The following is a 17,770-nucleotide window of genomic DNA, read 5'->3' as shown; positions in this document are numbered from 1 at the left end:
TCCTTCCCCAGAGAAGATCACTGTTAAAACTTCTTGAATATTCCTCTAGATCAGCGGTTCTCAAATGTTTTGGTCTCAGGACCCCCTTTACACTCCTAAAATTTGAGGACCCCCTCAAAAGCTTTTGTTTATGTGAGGTATATTTATTAATGTTTTTACCATGTTAGAAAATAAAACCGAGAAATTAAAAAATATTCATTTAAAATTCACAATAAATTCATTACATTTAACATTTTTATGAGAAAGGACTGCTTTCTAAACTCCAAAATAATGCAGTGAGAACGTGGGCTGGTTTTATACTTTTGTAAATATCTTTAGTCTGGCTCAGTAGCAGACAGCTCGATTCTCACGTCTGCTTCTGCGTCCCCTCTGTTGTGACGTTTTCATTGAAGATGAAGGAAATTTGGCCTCACACATAAGAGGTTAGGAAAGAGAAGGGGGTATTTTTCATATAATTGGAGATATTCTTCTTTCACACTACAGCAAAATTTATTAACAAGTCATAGTCACTTGCATTCTGGAATCTGAAGCCATATCAATGAATTTTTCACTCTGTTGCATTAATATCCATTGGTCTGTTTTGCACTGAGCAGACCTTTTATGCATGATTCTGTGACATGCGGTGTGTGTGTGGAAAATGCTGACTCATTAAGTCCTGCAGCTCTTCCAAATATTGATGCGTTTCATTATCCCATTTGTTATATCTGCACTGATCTTTGTAGAAAAGCCTTACAAGTAGGAAGCTGTCAGACTGACGGTGACAGATTTTCCAAAGCTCTACAAATTTTCCAAAGCTCTAATTTTCACTTGAAAGCTCCAGTCTTATCACCGTCAACAAAAACTCTTAAGTGGTTTTCCTTGAACTTATAGCCTCACTTCGTTAATTTTTGAAAATGTCTAGCAAATACCCAGGTCTGAATCACCATAGTTTTTGTCACTCAGCTGTTCTCTCAAGTGAAAATGATGTTCCATGAAAAAAAGTAACTAGTCCAGCTTGCAACTCAAACAGTAGCCCATTATTTCTTTGCTACAACCATTGTACTTGGGTACAAAGAGGTGCTTTGATGTGTGCATCCCATTTGTCACACAGAATATTAACAAGGTGCGCACTGTCTTGATTTGTGCTAAGAGCCACTGTAGCTTTTGCACTCTCAGTGCAAATGTCAACACAGTGGGAAAAGTCCAATAAATGTTTCGGTATTATTATGAAAGTAGTTTTGACTCTGCAGACCTCCTGAAAGGGTCTTAGGGACCCTCAGGGGTCTGAACTGCTGCTCTAAATTTTTTCTGAGTGTCCTAATATGTATTTACAGTGTTTATGTATATTTATAAAAAATTTTAAAACAGAAATGAGAACATAGTATCTCATAACTGCTGGGATGAACAGAATGTTGTTTTAGATATACTGTCCTGATGAGCAGTATATATTTCCATGTCAGTGTAGGAAGATCTGACTCTAGGCGTGAAATCTGACAGTCCCTTCTGTCAGTGTCTCTCCCCTCGAGTGGGACCGTGTCCTAGAATTTCTCTAGGGACTTTATCAAGTCACCCACAACTCTTGGATTGCCCCATGCGTTGCGCATGTGAATGCGATAAAGGCAGAACGCTTGGCTGAGGACCACTGTCCCCAGTGCGTTTTCCACTAGCACTGACTTGCTAAGGGAAAGAGTGGCTTAGAAGAAAGCCTTCATTTTTGACTAGAGGGGCTCTCTGGGAAAAGGAGAAAGCATTAAAAGTATCAGTAGCACAAAGAGCATGGCATCTCAGAAGCGTGGGCTTTGATGCCGTGATGTTAGCTGTGTGAAGACAGCCCTCCCTCTGCGCCTTCCGCTTTGTGTGCTGGTGGCCCCAACTGTGTGTTTTCCGCCTTAGGGCCCACGGTGACACTCAGCACTGCAGGAAGGCTCTGCACCGGGCCGTCCAGTGCACCAGTGACTACCCAGAACACGTCTGTGAGGTGTTGCTCACCATGGAGAGGACAGAAGGTGGGGACCTCAGCGCGCTGCCTCTGGCTTGGGGTCTGTCCCTTTTGCCATTTGGTTTCAGGTCTGTAGGCTTAAGGACAGACTGTGTTTACGGCTTCAGCCCCTTTAGGGGCCTCTCTGATGCGACCGTCACACGGTGTTTGCCAGTGAGAGGGGGGGAGTCCTGTAGCCCTCCTCAGACTCCACGTGCCAGGGGGCCCGTGACGATGCTCTAGCGCAGGCCTCTCAAGGCTCTCTTTGGTGGGGGCTGTTGTGTGCGGCATCCCTGGCCTCCCTCTACCCACTAGGTACCAGTAGCGCTTTTCTTGCCCCCAGTCCTGACCACCAGAACCACCTGCAGGCGTTGCCAAGGGTTCCCCGGGAATCAGGAGAGACTGTGCTCCAGCACAGCGCCGAGAGGCATGTGGCGAAATGCGCTTCCTGGTCACGTGTGCCTCTCGTGAATTTCAGAGCCTCAGTGTTCAGTTTCCATGGGCGTTAGTCTGGATTTCGGGGCATGAACCCCTCAGAACTGGAGATAGACACCCAAACAGCAACAACAGTAAGAAAACACCCCAGCATTTCTCATTTGAGGAGCTCTTAAAATCTTTCGGTCTTAGTACAGGTGTCTTGTACCTTTTGCATTAGAATGTTTTCATAATCTTTGCCACAGAGAGCCCATAATAGAACCTATTCTGGTTTTCAAGTCTCTTTTCTAAAAGAGAACGGATGTTCCAAACACACCTGGAAGGACTATTTGAATTCTGAAACTTGAAACCTATACAAATGAAATCTTCTTAAAATGGGGAGCCGATTCTCCAGTTGTTACTGTTTGATGGAAGAGCTTTCTTCTGGAGGTGCGGGACAGTAAGAAAATTTTATATTATTATTATATCCTTCAAAATCTGAAGAAGTGAAAGTTTGCTTCTCTTCCTCTCAAGGTACTTTAGAAGATTGGGATATAGCCGTTCAGAAAACCGAAACTCGACTGGCTCGCGTTAATGAGCAGAGAATTAAGGTAACGATGCTCTTTATTTCAAGTCTTTGAACCTCTGAAAACTATTTTGACTGTGTTTGGTATGAATGTTCCTTGTCAGAACCTTTGGGGTCGTCCTGAGAAATGTCTTTTACTCAGTATTAATTATGAAATGTTTGAATCAACATTTAAGCCTGTCTTTTTAGATCGGCTTAAAACTTTAGCCCCAACGATAGATACAAACCAAAACAGGAATTTTGGCCCTAAAGGTTATTGGAATAGACGAAGAAGCTAAAAGAGGAGCCTGACATACTTAGCCTAGCGATTGGAGCATGAACACCCCCAAATAAATCAGGGCCTCAGTTTCATAGATTTTTTTTCCTTTCTTTTGGTGAGTCATTCATGGGGATGTTGTGAGACATACGGTAGACTTGAGATGCGGCTCCCAAGAAGCCTGAAGAGGCTGGGGCGCAGCTGGGGAGGTTGGGAGCAGCCCTCCTCCTTGTCCTCTTCCTGGTCGCCCCCTTCTCCCGGGTGGTGGCCATCCTCCCTGCGCTCCCACCTCTTCCATCACGAGCCAGTAGACTTCACGTAATCGCCACGTACAGTGACGCGTCCTATCCCAAATCTCCAGGCTGCGGAGAAGGAAGCAGCCCTCGCCCAGCAAGAGGAAGAAAAGGTTGAACAACGGAAGAGGGCCCGGGCCGAGAAGAAAGCGTTGAAAAAGAAGAAGAAGACCAGAGGCTCGGACAAGAGCAAAGCTGATGAGGATGATGAAAAAGAGTGGGGCGACGATGAGGAAGGTGAGGCCTGGTCGGACGTCACCTGGGACATCCCGGAGCTCCAGACAGGGCGCAGAGCAGCACGGAGAACCTTCTTGCATTTGAGAATAAGTTGCTTGCAAGGTGCCCACCACCCTCCCTGTCCCTGCCTGCCCCTCTACGTGGGTGCCGTCTTCCCCAGCTTGATTCCAAGGCCCTGTGCCAGGCGCCACCCCGTGTAGACACACCCCCTGCCCATACTCCCTGGGCTTCGCTTCCTACCCTGTTGCTGACACCACTGCCCTCTTCCTGAGTGGTGCCTCCTCTCCCTCCGTGGGCTCTCACACCCCCACCCTGTCCCGTCACTCCCCGAGCATGGACGACACTGCCTTATCCTCAGGCCCTGGCGCCCTGCGCTGCCGCCGCAGCCGGGCCCTGCAGTGACACCAGCCTTACTTGTCCCCATCAGGTTTTGACAGGTAGGATTTTCCAGCCAGTGTTTCTGTCACCCCTGCCATTTCAGGCGTGGGCAGGTGTGGGTCAGATTTGTTTCAGCAAAACCAGGCAAGGTAAAGAATTGTCTCTAGACACTAAAGGACACTAAACATTTTTCTAGTTCAGAGTTGTCAACCAGAGGGAAATAGTAATGGAGTCATTGTTCAGTTGACCAAGAATTTCTCCCCGAGTCTTTTTGGGGCCTTCAGAAATGATCGTGGGTAGCTCACTGCGCTTTAGGGCTTCTGGTTTAGCAGGGGAAGGCAAACGGGACCTGTGGCCGCAGTGACGTGTAATAGGGACTTGGGGAGATGTAGGTGTGAATCATGGTGGAGGCCAGGGAAAACACTAGGGGCCCTGCAGGAAAGACTTTGTGGGGAAGTGACGCTGCACCTTGGCATCTGGGGGAGGAGTGTGAGAAAGAAGGGAAGGGGCCAGCCAGCCAGGGTCAGCAGAGCACAGGGCACAAAACAGCCTGGCATTTTCTCCGAGCAGCAAGTGTCTGCCTTTGGGCCCTGATGCATGGCAGAGGGCTGGGTGCTGGGGTGGGTGAGGCTGGGGCAGCAGGCAGGCCAGCAGGCCCAGTCAGGGTGCCCTGGAATGCAGCGTGCCACGGTCAGGCTCCATCGGGAAGGCAGTGGGAAACTGATGGGAAGGTCTGGAAGCAGGGGACCCTCACCAGTTGGGTTTCAGTATTGTCCCCCTGGAGGCAGTGGGAAGAGTGGGTTGGAGTATAATGTTAAGTTCTGTTGAAGGACAGAAGACAATCGTGAACGTGGGTAGGAACTGTAGCACCACTTTGTACTGCTTCCAGGGGTGCCCCGGGGAGCACATACTTCAGTGTCACCGGAGGTGCTTGTTTACCCGCGGTCCCCAGGCTCTATCCTCCCTTCGCTGCCCTGGGCTGTCTAGGATGGGGGTCCTTGGGATTTGCCAGCCCAACTTGGAGACCCACTGACCTCTCATATGATTAAGCGTGGCCGATGAGGACTTAAGTTATCACTTGCACCTGAGTTCATCCCCTCACACGAATGTAACTGGGGCCCGGAAGGGAGTGGGATGAGTCGGGCGGGTCAAGAGAGACCTGGCTGAGGGTGGTGGGGGGCGGGTCGTATAGGGGGAAGAGCCCTTTCCCTGCCAGCCGCTCCGCTTGCACTGACAGGAAGGGGTTAGTTAACTAATAGTCACTGCTTTTCTCCCGACCTATTGTAGAGCAGCCTTCCAAGCGCAGGAGGGTGGAGAACAGCGTTCCTCCCGCTGGGGAAGCTGAGCTGGGCCCAGAAGCCGACCCGGGCCTCTCTGGGAGCAGCGCCCCTGCGGCCGCAGAGCCTCCCTCTGAGCAGAAGGAGCAGCGGGCGGCCGCCCGAAGGAGGGATGTGCCCAGGGTGCTGCACGACAGCAGCAAGGACGGCGTCACCGTCTTCGTCAGCAACCTGCCCTATGGCCTGCGGGAGCCTGCCGCCACGCTCCGGCCGCTCTTCGAGGCCTGCGGGGATGTGGTCGAGGTCCGCCCCATCTTCAGCAACCGCGGCGACTTCCGGGGCTACTGCTACGTCGAGTTTAAAGAGGAGGCGGTGGCCCTGCGGGCCCTGGAGCTGGATCGGCAGACCGTTGAGGGGCGGCCAATGTTTGTCTCCCCCTGTGTGGACAAGAGCAAAAACCCAGACTTCAAGGTAGGTTTGTGGAATAAAGCACGCCTTTACGTAGGGTTGCGGTAGGACGGGGTAAGCGCTCTTTTCCTGCAGAAACTCATATTTAGAATACACGTGGAACATTTGTTAAGAACGAAACTTCTGCGTTAACTGGGTCAGTTCTGTTCTGGTTCACTGAGGTCTCAACTCGGGGCTGGGTCACTTCGAACCGGCATTACTTGACAGAGGACAGTACAGTTAGGAACTGTGTGATGGCCGCTTGCCGCTGGATGGTTAGGAGTGACGGGACTGTGCCAGTTGTTTTGTATGTTACCTCACTGGGTCGTCACCCAGGCTCTGGGAAAAGTGGCTTCACTTGCCATTTTACAGAGGAGGAAGTGGAAGCTTCGAGAAGTTGAGTGACTTGCCCAGGGCGAGTTAACAGTTCCCAGCACCCGGAGCCGGCTCTGGCTGGGCCAGGCCTGTGGACTGGGGGGAGCTGGGTTGGGCCTTGGGTCATCATTTCCTCTCCCCACTCCTCCCTGTAGGTGTTCAGGTACAGCACTGCCCTGGAGAAGCACAAGCTGTTCGTCTCGGGCCTGCCATTCTCTTGCACGAAAGAGGAACTAGAAGAGATCTGCAAGGTCCACGGCACTGTGAAGGACATCCGGCTGGTCACCAACCGGGCCGGCAAACCCAAGGTCAGCGTCTGAGCAGACGGCAGTCGCCTCCCGGAGTCTGGGCGAGCCTTTGTTCAGAGGTTACTTGGTTCTAGAGTGGGTTCTGATCTGTCTACTAGGAAGCAGACGAGAAGTTAACAGGATAGGTGCGCTGGGCTCTTTCCATTTGGAGTCAGATGAGCCTGTATGTGGCTCACTGTACTTAAAAGAAGGGTGTTTGAAGAAAAACGACCACGAACTAGCAGCGGCTCCAGTGCAGCTCCCAGGCTGCGGGGCCTTGGGGTGAGGTGCCCCCCCTGCAGTCTCCTCCCTCCTGCCCAGACCCCTCTTTTCACTAGGCCTCTGGCCATCTCCCCAGGTCCCTGCACTGGCTTCCCCCTTACCACGTCCTCCCCTTCTCCGGTCCCCTCAATCTCTTGTGAAATCCTTGACGATGTTTTGAGTAGTTGTTTAAGAAGAGTTTGGTTGACCTCTCAACCCCCGTCCCGTTTATCCAGGTTAATCGAGAGAGTTGAAGAATATGAATAAGGGCGTCCCCAGGCACAGGGACATCGGGGCTCACCTGTGTCCAGGAGCCCTCATCCATTTGCTAGATTTATGCTGGTCCTTCTCTCTCTCTCTTGTTTTGGCTGGAGCAAGCACAAGATGCACTGAACTTAAAAAGTTATCTGAAGTTAGTCAGTTGCAGAAATAGGGAGGGAGACTAGGGCTGTGAGACCTATAGACAAAGGATGGCGGTGGTGGGGAGGGAACCCAAGGGTCGGGGGCCCGCCCTGAACCGGCGGTGGACCTCAGGGAGGAGGTTGTGCCCTGCAGCACTCACCTGGCTGGGCTTTTGCAAACTTTCAGGGCCTGGCCTATGTGGAGTACGAAAACGAATCCCAGGCATCTCAGGCTGTCCTGAAGATGGACGGCATGACTATCAAAGAGAACGTCATCAAAGTGGCTATCAGCAACCCGCCTCAGAGGAAGGCTCCGGAGAAGCCAGAGGCAAGAAAAGCCCCGGGGGTCGCCATGGTGCCGCGGCAGATCTACGGAGCGTAAGTGTTGTGTGCTCGTTGGTGCAGACTTCGTCCTGGCCTGCACCACGGTGCCCCAGTTTCCCCTCAGCACAGTGAGTTCAGACGGGAGGTTAGGGCCTGGCGTCCCTGGGGCGCTCACGCTCGTTCGCAGGGCAGGGTGTCTGCAGCAAGTCCACGCTGAGGGCCAGTCTGGAGGTGGGACCCTCTCTCGTGTTCGCCGGTTTACTGGTGATTGATTTATTTATTTTTATTAAGACAGTGATTACGTTAAAGTCCCCTTTGGCAGGTGAATCCATATGTGTAGGTTCCATACCTGACAGCCATGTGCTTGCCGTGCTAATCTATATCTCCACCTGTAATCCAGATAGAAGCTCTGTTCTCACCCGACAGGGATGAGGCAGCAGGGTGCGAGGTTATTTGGTGAGGTCTGCAAGTTTACAGCCATTTTTATCCACCCTATGTGTGACGGTATTACACAGACGTGGCCCTGGCCAAAATCGTGGAAAAGGCAAAGTTGGTTAAAGTGATTTTTACCTAATAGCCGAAGTCAGGGAGAACAGGGCTTGTCTTATTTATTACCCTTCTTGTTTTTTGTTTTTCACCTTTTACCTTGCGGTGATCTAAGACCGTCCTGGCTTATTTTCATCAATTGTCGCCTCAGAAGGTCCGTGCATTGTTTGCTCTTCCAGGCGGGGGAAGGGGAGGACCCAGCTCTCTCTGCTGCCCCGCGCCCTGCAACGCCCAAGCGCCACCGCAGCCCAGGCTGAAAACGGCCCTGCCCCACCGCCGGCGGCCACCGAGGTACCCAAGATGTCCAATGCCGACTTTGCCAAGTTGCTTCTGAGAAAGTGAGTGGGACTGTGCGAGAAGGGAAATGCCTTACTTGATGCTGGCCGGGAAGACGCCCGGTGCCCAGCTGTGCCCTGGCTGTGCAGGACCCAGTGCAGCGCCTGTGACCACACGCTTGCTCTGGTTTAGGTAGGACGGGAAAAGGGTGTCCAAGGAAAAAAGAGGCTTTAAGTGCTCCCTCATATTGAGGGCGAGAGGATGAAAATGGTCACTCCACAGGTTGGGCGCAGGGTGCAGTTTCCTAAGATGTGTCTTAAAGAGAGAGAAACAGAAGTGAAACGCGAACACACCGTTTTGAGACACCCCCCCCTTGTCCAAATATTTTTGGCCACCTCTGGTCCCCTTTTTATAAGACACTTCTCTTACACCCTGCACAGCACAGGTGCCCGTCGCTCTTTTAATTTTTAAAAGACAAAATGGCAGGTGTTAGTAATTCACCAGAATGGCCTATTTTAGTAAAGGGGTGGGGGCAAGGGGCATCACATAAAACATCTGATGGGCTTTTGTTCACGGGGGCTGTGCGTTTTTATATTACATATTTGTAAATGACACGTCGACCCACTGTTTTGTTTCCTAAAAGCAAAATACTTGTGACATTTGTGTAAGAATTCTGTGCGCCATCTGCTATGGACGTTTTTCTTTGCCTAGTGACTAGTGAACTGTGTTCTTTGTCTAAATACTGAGTTTCAGCCCTTTGGTTTTGTTTAAGTAGCATTGTCAAGTGCAAACTTAAATTCTCCCCATTTAGCTTTGTTTATTAAACTGAAGTTCTCTTAAAAACTTCTTGTCGAAAGGTACTCAGATGTGCATTCAAATATGTATTTTGAAATGAGTGTACCTTGCTTTACCTAATGGGTGTGTAAATAGAACTTTTGTAAGTCAAATCCGCTTGGCACTTTGATTTAAACCGTTTCTGCTGTGATATCTTCGGTTTTAAACTTCAGTTTACAGCAGTTTGGCGCTTAACAGCTCGCAAGCTTTTTTACCCACATCTTTTATCCAGTATTTATTGCTTTGAAAGTGACACTGGCAGTTCAGTAGGGAAACTGACTTTATAAAAGGCACTCTGGGGGAAAAAATCGGAGTTCTTTCCTATGTCATGAAAATCAGCTCATTTATCTGTTTCTAAAGGTTTTATGCATCATCCAGGCTGTCCTATATTTTTTAACTTAACAATTGAACCAGGTAAGTAGTAAACTAAGCCCCGTGTGTCTGTCATCGAGCTTCAGCATTGCTCAGCTCATAGCCCGTCTTCATCTCCACCTCCTGCCCCTCATGTATTCCGTGTTCTGGAGGGATATTCACCTAATAATACTGTAGCACGTATCTCTAAGGACTTAAAGGCCTTGGTTTTTATCATTTCTAGAAACATTAGCAGTGATACCTTAACGTTATCAACCATCCAGGCAAAGCTCCAATTTCATGTTGTTGATTGATAGGTTCTCTCTACCTCGTCTTTATCTTCTGCACAGAACGTTAGGTGTTTCTGAATTCAAGCAGCGGCTGTGAGCAGTCAGAAGAACCTGTGTTCTCTGGGCTGGCCGGCCATCCACTTCCCTGAAAGAGGCCCGTTCTGTGGGTGAGAGGATGTGGGTCAGTCGGGGACCAAGGGGCCACGGACCTTTCCTTAGCAATCCAGGTCATGTGGTGGTAAACGGTTTTGTTCTCTCGCTCTTGCCAATCCTCTGACCTCACCCTCTCAGATGTCCACAGGGGCTTGTTACAGAGGTGGACCTTTCAGACTCGAGCAGGACCCGATTTAGGTGCAGGGTGTTGACTGTTCTAGAAATAGATTTTCAGGAACATAGGAGTGGGTTTATGTAGTCCTGGGGGGGGGGGGGAACTGATGGTAAATAGATACATGAAAAACCATTTCAGCTACTCGTGTCTTAGTGCAAGATCAGCGATACATCCCTGTCAACATAACCAACCAGTTCTGTCTCGGTGTCTTGTTGAAATAATTACCATCTTGGATCTATTTTTCTCCCAGAACAATATAAGGAATAGGGCTAAAGTTCTGAAAGAATCCCTCCTTCCCCCTTAGGATAGATGTGCGGGAACATCTCTTGAATAAGGTAGCAAAGTTTCAGGTATTTCTGTAACAAAATACTTTATTAGTAATTTGTTGTTAAAATAATACCCTTCACATAGCTGAAGTGCAAATTCTCCCTCTGGTACAAAGCAAGCACTTCTGTCAGGCTTCCTTGGTGTGCTTATAAAGCGCAAGACGATTAGAAGAGTGAAGGTTTAAGAAATACCTTATGGCAGCATACAAATACAAAAATACTTTTTATCAAGGTTTGAATAACTATTACTTGGGGCCATTTCATACATCATTTCACTTTACTAATCTTTCAGAAATTCAGACTAAACAGCAGCAGCCAACTTGGAAACTTGGCTTTAGTTACATGTAACACTTTATCTTCTAACAAGTTGCCAGGAACATATAAGGCCACTCCAAGGCAATCTGCTCTGCTTCCCTGAGGAGACAGTGGCTGTGGGGCAGGTGAGTGGATTAAAGGGACGCATCCTGGCTGTGGTCAAGTGTTTCTCGGCTCCTGTGAACTGGCGCTCTGACTCCTCACAAATGCTTGTTGGGGACTGACTGTCTTCAGATTTGCAGCAGGATTTAATTGTTAGGTGACAAACCCAGACTGAAACATCTGGTCTGAATTGCTGCAATGTGAGAGACATCAATACAAAGCACCCAGGATAGCCACGCCCCTGTTCTTAATTAGAGAAACGGCCAACGTGGCAAAATAACAGCCTCTGGTACCGGAGTTTGCAAACTATGGCTCAAAGAACCTTCCTTGAAATAAGCGAGGTATCTAACTAGATATACTGTAAACGTTCATTTCATATCTCAGAAATTTGCTCTACCGGTAAGGACTAGTCACAACACTAACCTCTTGGTAGGGGAGCCAATGCCTGTACGAAAGGAAGCTTTCAGTCACTTCCCACAGCTGCGACCGGGTTCTCCTCAGCCGTGCGGACTTCTCTCAGGTAGTCACAGACCCTCGCGGCCAGTTCCAAAAAGGGCTGCAAGGGGTTACTCCTCCGGACCTCATCCCACAGCTCCCCACAGCTCCCCCACCTCAGTGCAGATTCTGCTCCAGAACCTGTATTCTGGTCACACAAGGAGCACTGATGCCCCCAAAGCCTGCTGGGGCCACACCAAGGATCGGGGCCACCAGCACAGACAGCACACATTTAACCAGCTCTGAGGGAAATAAATAACTGGGCTCAGTTATGTTATCTTAGGGACAAGGCTTAATAACTTAGTTTTCTTCTTTAAAGAAGCATTTGGAGATAAAGAATTTTAAGTTTCTTACCCATCTCCTTTTACTCTGGGAGATGACTAGGTTTCTAGAATCGCTGAGTTTCTTGGATTTATTCCCCCCCCGGGACATCCTTTGCCACCAAGGGAGGATTTAGAGCGTTAGGGCTTCACAGGCAGCGTCTCCTTGAACCTAGAGTGGTTGGGTCTGGCCTCTGGCAGTGCCACAGGGTACTCTGTGGTGGCAAAGAGCAGGGTGTCCAGGGTTGTCTCCGTGCACTTGGCAATGAAGCGGATGAATGGCCTCACGTCACCTTCGTTGGCCACCTCCAGCACGTGGTAGTACTCGGACCTCTGCTCCTTGCGGATGGTGATGGGCGGGTAGCCCGCCTGCATGAGGATGAGGTTCATGAGCAGGCGCGAGGTCCTGCCGTTGCCGTCGATGAAGGGGTGGATGTAGACGAGTTTATAGTGGGCCAGGGCCGCAAACTCCACCGGGTGCAGGTTCATGGCGTCCTCCGAGTTGAGCCACTGTATCAACTCCTGCATCTGCTTCTCCACCTCCTGAGGGTGGGGCGGGACGTGGTGGCCCACCAGGACCTGGGTCGTGCGAAAGCGGCCAGCTTCCACGGGATCCACGTACCCCAGCACCCGCCGGTGGATCTCCAGCACGTCGCTGATGCTGACAGAGCCGATGCGGGAGAGCAGCGTCGTGTTGACGTACTTCATGGCCGCGTGCATGCCGATGACCTCATTCTGCTCCTCCAGGCTCTTCCCCGGCACGGCATAGCGGGTCTCCAGGATGTGCCTGATCTCTGAGAGGGTGAGAGTGTTGCCTTCGATGGCCACTGTGTGGTAGATGTGGTGGTAGTACGTCTCCTCCATGACCCGGCGCAGTGCCGAGTTGCCCTTGGGGATGGACATGACCTTCTTCACTTTGCTGTCGATGATGCTGAAGTACCGCTGGTCAATCTCCTCCACCAGCGGCAGCGTGCGGTCGCGGTTGACCAGCGCCTTCTTGTGGTGGGGCGCGATGGTCAGTGCTCTGGTGTACAGGTAGTCAGCCTGGATGATGTCCCTCTCCTCTTCTGAGAAGATGCCGAACTCATTGAGCGCGTCCACGAAGCCCGGGTCCATGTTGAGGGCATGCAGGAAGAGCTTGTGGGCTTTCTCCCGCTTGCCCTGGCGTTTCATTTCCAGGGCTTGGTTCAAAGCTGCTTTGGCTTCTAACTTGCTGGCTAGAAAAGAGTCAAAGAGGTGTGGGTCAGGGAGGGGCAGAGGACGTTCAGGGGCGGTGTCACCCCTGACAGCTGGTCTCCTCCATGGCCTCAGGGGGCTCTATCCAGCCATGTTGTGCATGCCCTTCCCATATCTGTATGTGCAGACAGTTTTGTTCCCTACAGCCCAGTGGGGCCCTGTGCTGGTCGCTGTCCACTCAGCCCCAGAGCCATTCTCTACCGTGGGGGCAGCAGCCGGGCTCCTCGGCCCCCTCCTCTGACCTGCCGTCGTTGAGTGGCTGTGTTTTCCTACGGCCGCAGCTCCTGTCAGGCGGCCCTCCCCTACCTCTGCTCCAGCTCGCAGCCGTTCTGGTGATTGCAGGTCCCTTCTTCCCCCTGCCTCCACCCCTGCCCCTTTAGGCCCTGGTTTTCAACTGGACCCTGCGGTACCTCTGGCCCTTTTCTGCTGGCCCTCCCACCCCCAGTGCCAGCCACACCTCCTAGACTTCTTTTAGTTCCTCAAGTGCCCAGGGCTCTCCTACCTTGTGGTCTCTGCCTGGAACACTCTCCCCTCAAACCTTTTTCCCCTGGGTCTCTCCTCAGGCATCCCCTCCTCCAGGGAGCCTTCCTGTGTGCTCCTATGGCTCCCTCTGCTTCCGTATCACCACATGTATCTCAGCCACCTATCACCTTGTCTGGCTAGGAGCTCAGGGCTGACCCCGTACCCCGCACACACGACATAGCTGGTCCTCTAAATACCTATGGGATTAATGAGCATCGAGGCGAGATGGCCAGTCTTACCTGGAGAGGCCTTGGTCTTGACCACCAGCAGTGCTGCATCCCTGGAGGTGACACTGAGCTCCGTGGATGGGCTGGTGCACTTGGTGACAGCAGGCTGGGCCCTGTCCAACTTGCTCCTGAGCAGGTAGAAGCCTTTGAGCACAGCCAGACACTGCTCCTCCATGGCCCCCAGCGGCAGCAGCAGGGCCATCAGGGAGCCCAGCACCATGCTCAGCAGTATCACCCACAGGAAGCGGCCCCAGACTGAGACCCATTTTGGTTCAGTCACCGCCATCACTGAAGCCATCGACATGAGTGTCATCTGGACCCAGGGGTGGGCCCCTTGCACATGTCCACAGTGGCCTGGGAGAGAGCAGGATCTGCAAGGAACCAGGAGTTGTAGGAGGTGAAGCAGGGGAGCCGATACCTTGATGACACATTTCTGGCCTCAGGGGAGGCTTGGAGACCCCACGGTTCTTAATTCACTGTGACCAGGGGGTGGGGGTGAGGCAAGGATTAAGGTGCCGCCTTCAGGGCGGTGTGACTGTGAAAAACAGTGCTGCCACCCAACTGCTATTAAACACCTACTGCGTGCCAGACCCTGTGCTAAACCCTAAGGACCTCACACGTACCCTCCTGCAATCTTCAACAGGAACTGAGGCTGCCCCATTCTCCAGCGGAGACCGGCTCAGAGAGGTGAAGGCCCTTGTCCAGAGTCACCCAGTGAGCAAGTAACGGCCTTGGGTTATGGCTCAAAAGCCTCCCCACTTAAGCATAAATCTGTGGCCTCTGACTCCAAACACTGGGTGCCCTAGACACATAACACACATCTCCAGAACAGCTATGGTAGTTCTAAGGCTCCTTCTTTGGTAAGTACAACTGTTTGAAGGCCTGATTTATTGCCACCTGGGCAGTCAGCTCTTCCTGCCCTCACCCTGGTATTAGCCACAATTCTGTTCCCCGCTCTGGCCTTCTTTTCCTGGCCTGTCCAGGAGGCATCCCGCCTAGAGTTTGGGCAGTCTGAGCATCTCAAGAGGAACTCAGGTTGTGGGCCAGAGGGGGTGACCACTTGCCTTCTGTGACAATGAGCAGGTGCGTGGGGCTGGCAGTGGGAGTGGAGGGATCGGGTCTGCAAACACCATCATACTAACAATAGGCATTTATTAAGCAACTACGGTGTGCTGGGCATTGAGCTGAGTGCTAGCAACGCCTTATCTCACTTACCCCTCACCACCTCACGGAGGAAAGCTGCCCCTAGGCTCCACTTTACAGACGAGAGCAAGTCAATTCCCAGACAACCTGCAGGGAATAAACAGCGGCATTCGGGAACGAATTCCCAGTGCACCTGGGTCCAGAGTACCCAGGTCTTCACCTCTTTTATCATAGCCAGGGCCCAAGCACCCGATCCCATCTGCTCCTGGTACTGGACCAAGACCCAGAACTGACTGATAAGGTTTCTGGGGGAGCCTGGCTGCTTGATACAGAACATCTGAAAAGGCGTGGTATGAGCTCTAATAGGGAGGTACGGAAGAGGGTGTGGGTCACTGCTTCGTCCAGGTGGTCGGCGCGGGCTCCTCGGCGGGGCTGGAGTTCTCCGAGGAGGACGTGCGTTCTGGGGGCACAAATCTCTCAGCCCTCCCTAGCTAGGAAGGGGGAAACAGGCTCCAAAAGGCGAGGACACTGGACTAAGGTCATTCTGAGAAGCCGCCCCTTTCCGAATCCCCCACCCAGGGCTCGCTGCCCCGCTGCCCCCTTCCCGGTTCACCCCCTCCTCACCTCGCGCCACTACCCGGCCCTGCTCTGCTGTCGCCTTCTCAGCACCTCGCAGTCTCGGCAGGCCGCCGGCTCCGGAGACCTTTGCCGTCAGCCCGTGGCCCCGCCCTCGGCGACTCTCCATTGGCCGGCCCGCCATCCTCTTCGCAGCGTATTGGCTTCCTCAATTTGTCTGCGCCTCGCATTTCCGGGTTCCCGCTCTGCCTCCGCTTTCCCGGGAAAGACGCGCCGTGGGCCACTCCCATTGGCTGACTCCTGTATTGGTCTCGTGCCCGAAAGGACCAATAAGCAATAGGAGAGGCGGGGCGTGAGCGACAAGCGGGAGCCCCAGGTGCGGAAAACCCCCGCCTATGCGATTTTGGGGCGCTGTGGGTATGGCCTGAAAACTCGAAGTTCCAATTGTCTTTCCCTTAAGTTTCTTCCTTCCGCGGGCCCCCCTCGCCGTCCCCTGGGCCTCAGTTTCCATAGGTGTAAAGTGAGAATGCTGACGGTTTACAGCTGTCCACCCTGTTAGTCTGACTTAACACCCCGCGTTCTCAGCCTCCTCTCTGTGCTACCAGGGTTGCCCTCTTCCCCCGTCTCTCACCTTCTTTTCCTCCTGACTTTTAAATTTACATCCTCTTGAGAAGAGCCTGGCTGGTTCTCTTGCTTCCCGGTGTGGGCAAAGAATGTTGCCTGCCATTTCAGCAAGCAAAGAACTCTGCCCGCCATTCTGGTAGACAATGGATTTTATGGCCATCCCTCAAGCCATCCTACGTTGCAGCTGCCCAGAGAGTTTGTGCGCCCTAGGTGGAACTCAAGATAGAAAGAAACAGGATACTGGCCCTAGATAATTAAGATGCATATCAAAGGAACAATTTCAATGAGCCTACATTCTTCCATCTTCTTCTAGAAAGGCACTAAACTCATTCACTTGAGATGCTTTTTGTGATTAGCAGCAATCTTCTGAGTGTTCAACAGCACCCCCAACCCCCCCCCCCCGCCCCCCCGCAAAAACTCATATCCTGGCTCCTCCCTTACCTCTTTGGAACAGTTCTTCAGAGTTGAGAGGACTCTGTGGTCGTCAGTAATGTCCCTGAACAAGAACAATTCAACTTTCAGGTTGTATGTTTTGTTTTTCAGTCGACAGAAGTTTTCTCCTTGAAGCAGAGAACTGAAAGCTCCATTTTAATTCACATTTTTTTTTTTTTTTTTTTTTTTGCGGTACCTGGGCCTCTCACTGTTGTGGCCTCTCCCGTTGTGGAGCACAGGCTCCAGACGCGCAGGCTCAGCGGCCATGGCTCACGGGCCCAGCCGCTCCGCGGCATGTGGGATCTTCCCAGACCAGGGCACGAACCCGTGTCCCCTGCATCGGCAGGCGGACTCTCAACCACTGCGCCACCAGGGAAGCCCTAATTCACAAATATTGACATTAAACATCCAGGACGTGCCCAGAAATGCTACAGTACATGAGTTAAAAAATATATATATTAGCAGTACAGATTCTGTAGTCAGGGAAACCTGGGCTTAAATTCAGACTTTGTCACCTTGGCTGTGTGTTCCCTTGAGCGAGTCGCAGTTTCCCCACCTGTAAAATGGGGGCAAACAGCCTACCTCACTTTTGCCCTCAAGTTTGGGATTTGCAGAAGGCCTGACACCAAAGTAAGCTCCTCTTGTCCAATGCACAGCAAGCCAAAATGCTGAGAAACTGAGGTTTGCAACGAAGAGGATTGATTCGCAAGACAGCCAAGCAAGGAGACAGGAGAACAAATCTCTGATCTGCCTCTCCTTGAAGGCAAGGGGCTCCGGGTATTTATGAGATGAAGAATAAAGCTGCAGGGGGGAGGCATGGGGAGCAGGGGGCAGGTGATTGGAAAAAGGTGTGATAATTATCCTGCACAGGCATAAGCTACAGGCCTCTGCACGTTCAAAAGGTCACCGACAGACCCCCGCCCACGCCCAGGTGAATGGTGGATGGACCCCTGCCCACTCCCAGGTGAATGGTGGGTAGTCCTATCCAGTCTCAACCAGCTCAGCTGAACGAGACACAGCTGACTCCAAGTTCCTAGAAAACAACTTGGGCAAATACCTTATTGTTTAGCTATGGGCTGCTTGGAGGACAGGCGAGTCTTTAAACAACCTTAGTGGAAACAGGTGAAATGGATTTAACTCACGGTTGCAGTTCCCCCTATTTTTGATCATTCCTTAATCTTGAGGAATAAAGGCAAAAACCATTCTGGCTACTTCCTGCTGATAAGAGGTGCAGCTTGTGGAATCAAACTGCTTGGTACTCACTCGAAAATATTCTCTTATTCCTGGATTCAAGTTAACATTTTGATTTTAATAAACAATTACTACCTACACAC

General features: G+C 51.6%; 2 protein-coding genes across 11 annotated transcripts in view; one reads left to right on the top strand and one right to left on the bottom strand.

Moving 5' to 3' along the window:
• The window catches only part of SART3 (spliceosome associated factor 3, U4/U6 recycling protein), a 65,816-nt gene extending 56,531 nt beyond the window's left edge, over nucleotides 1-9,285 (top strand). For 3 of the 7 annotated variants that reach the window (XM_032603421.1, XM_032603422.1, XM_032603423.1), the window contains 7 exons: nucleotides 1,873-1,985; nucleotides 2,906-2,982; nucleotides 3,575-3,743; nucleotides 5,409-5,869; nucleotides 6,376-6,528; nucleotides 7,357-7,547; nucleotides 8,219-9,285. In XM_032603421.1, coding sequence (XP_032459312.1) covers nucleotides 1,873-1,985; nucleotides 2,906-2,982; nucleotides 3,575-3,743; nucleotides 5,409-5,869; nucleotides 6,376-6,528; nucleotides 7,357-7,547; nucleotides 8,219-8,381 — 1,327 coding nt within the window. In that variant the 3' untranslated portion in view covers nucleotides 8,382-9,285. Of the gene's footprint in view, nucleotides 1-1,872; nucleotides 2,019-2,905; nucleotides 2,983-3,574; nucleotides 3,744-5,408; nucleotides 5,870-6,375; nucleotides 6,529-7,356; nucleotides 7,548-8,218 lie in introns of all 7 variants that reach the window. The other 4 variants (XM_032603416.1, XM_032603418.1, XM_032603420.1 and 1 more) reach the window with 2 other exon arrangements.
• Nucleotides 8,948-15,689, bottom strand: FICD (FIC domain protein adenylyltransferase). Of its 4 annotated transcripts, none has more exons than XR_004345486.1 (5): nucleotides 15,429-15,689; nucleotides 14,877-14,951; nucleotides 13,674-14,032; nucleotides 11,285-12,893; nucleotides 8,948-9,951 (listed from the first exon to the last, which is right to left on the bottom strand). XR_004345486.1 is itself a non-coding variant. In XM_032603432.1 (4 exons), exons 3-4 carry the CDS (start codon nucleotides 13,972-13,974, stop codon nucleotides 11,818-11,820), a joined length of 1,377 nt encoding a protein of 458 aa, XP_032459323.1. In that variant the 5' UTR covers nucleotides 13,975-14,032; nucleotides 14,877-14,951; nucleotides 15,429-15,689; the 3' UTR covers nucleotides 10,240-11,817. The 4 variants fall into 4 exon arrangements, 2 of the variants coding, with proteins under 2 accessions (XP_032459323.1, XP_032459324.1); XR_004345487.1 differs by having other exon boundaries at nucleotides 11,711-12,893; XM_032603432.1 differs by lacking the exon at nucleotides 8,948-9,951 and having other exon boundaries at nucleotides 10,240-12,893.
• Nucleotides 15,690-17,770: the final 2,081 nt, after the last annotated feature.

Source organism: Phocoena sinus, chromosome 14 (genome assembly GCF_008692025.1).
Source record: "Phocoena sinus isolate mPhoSin1 chromosome 14, mPhoSin1.pri, whole genome shotgun sequence".
NCBI lineage: Eukaryota > Metazoa > Chordata > Mammalia > Artiodactyla > Phocoenidae > Phocoena > Phocoena sinus.
The sequence above is the reverse complement of the archived record's forward strand: the minus strand, read 5'-3'. Positions and strand labels throughout refer to the sequence as shown.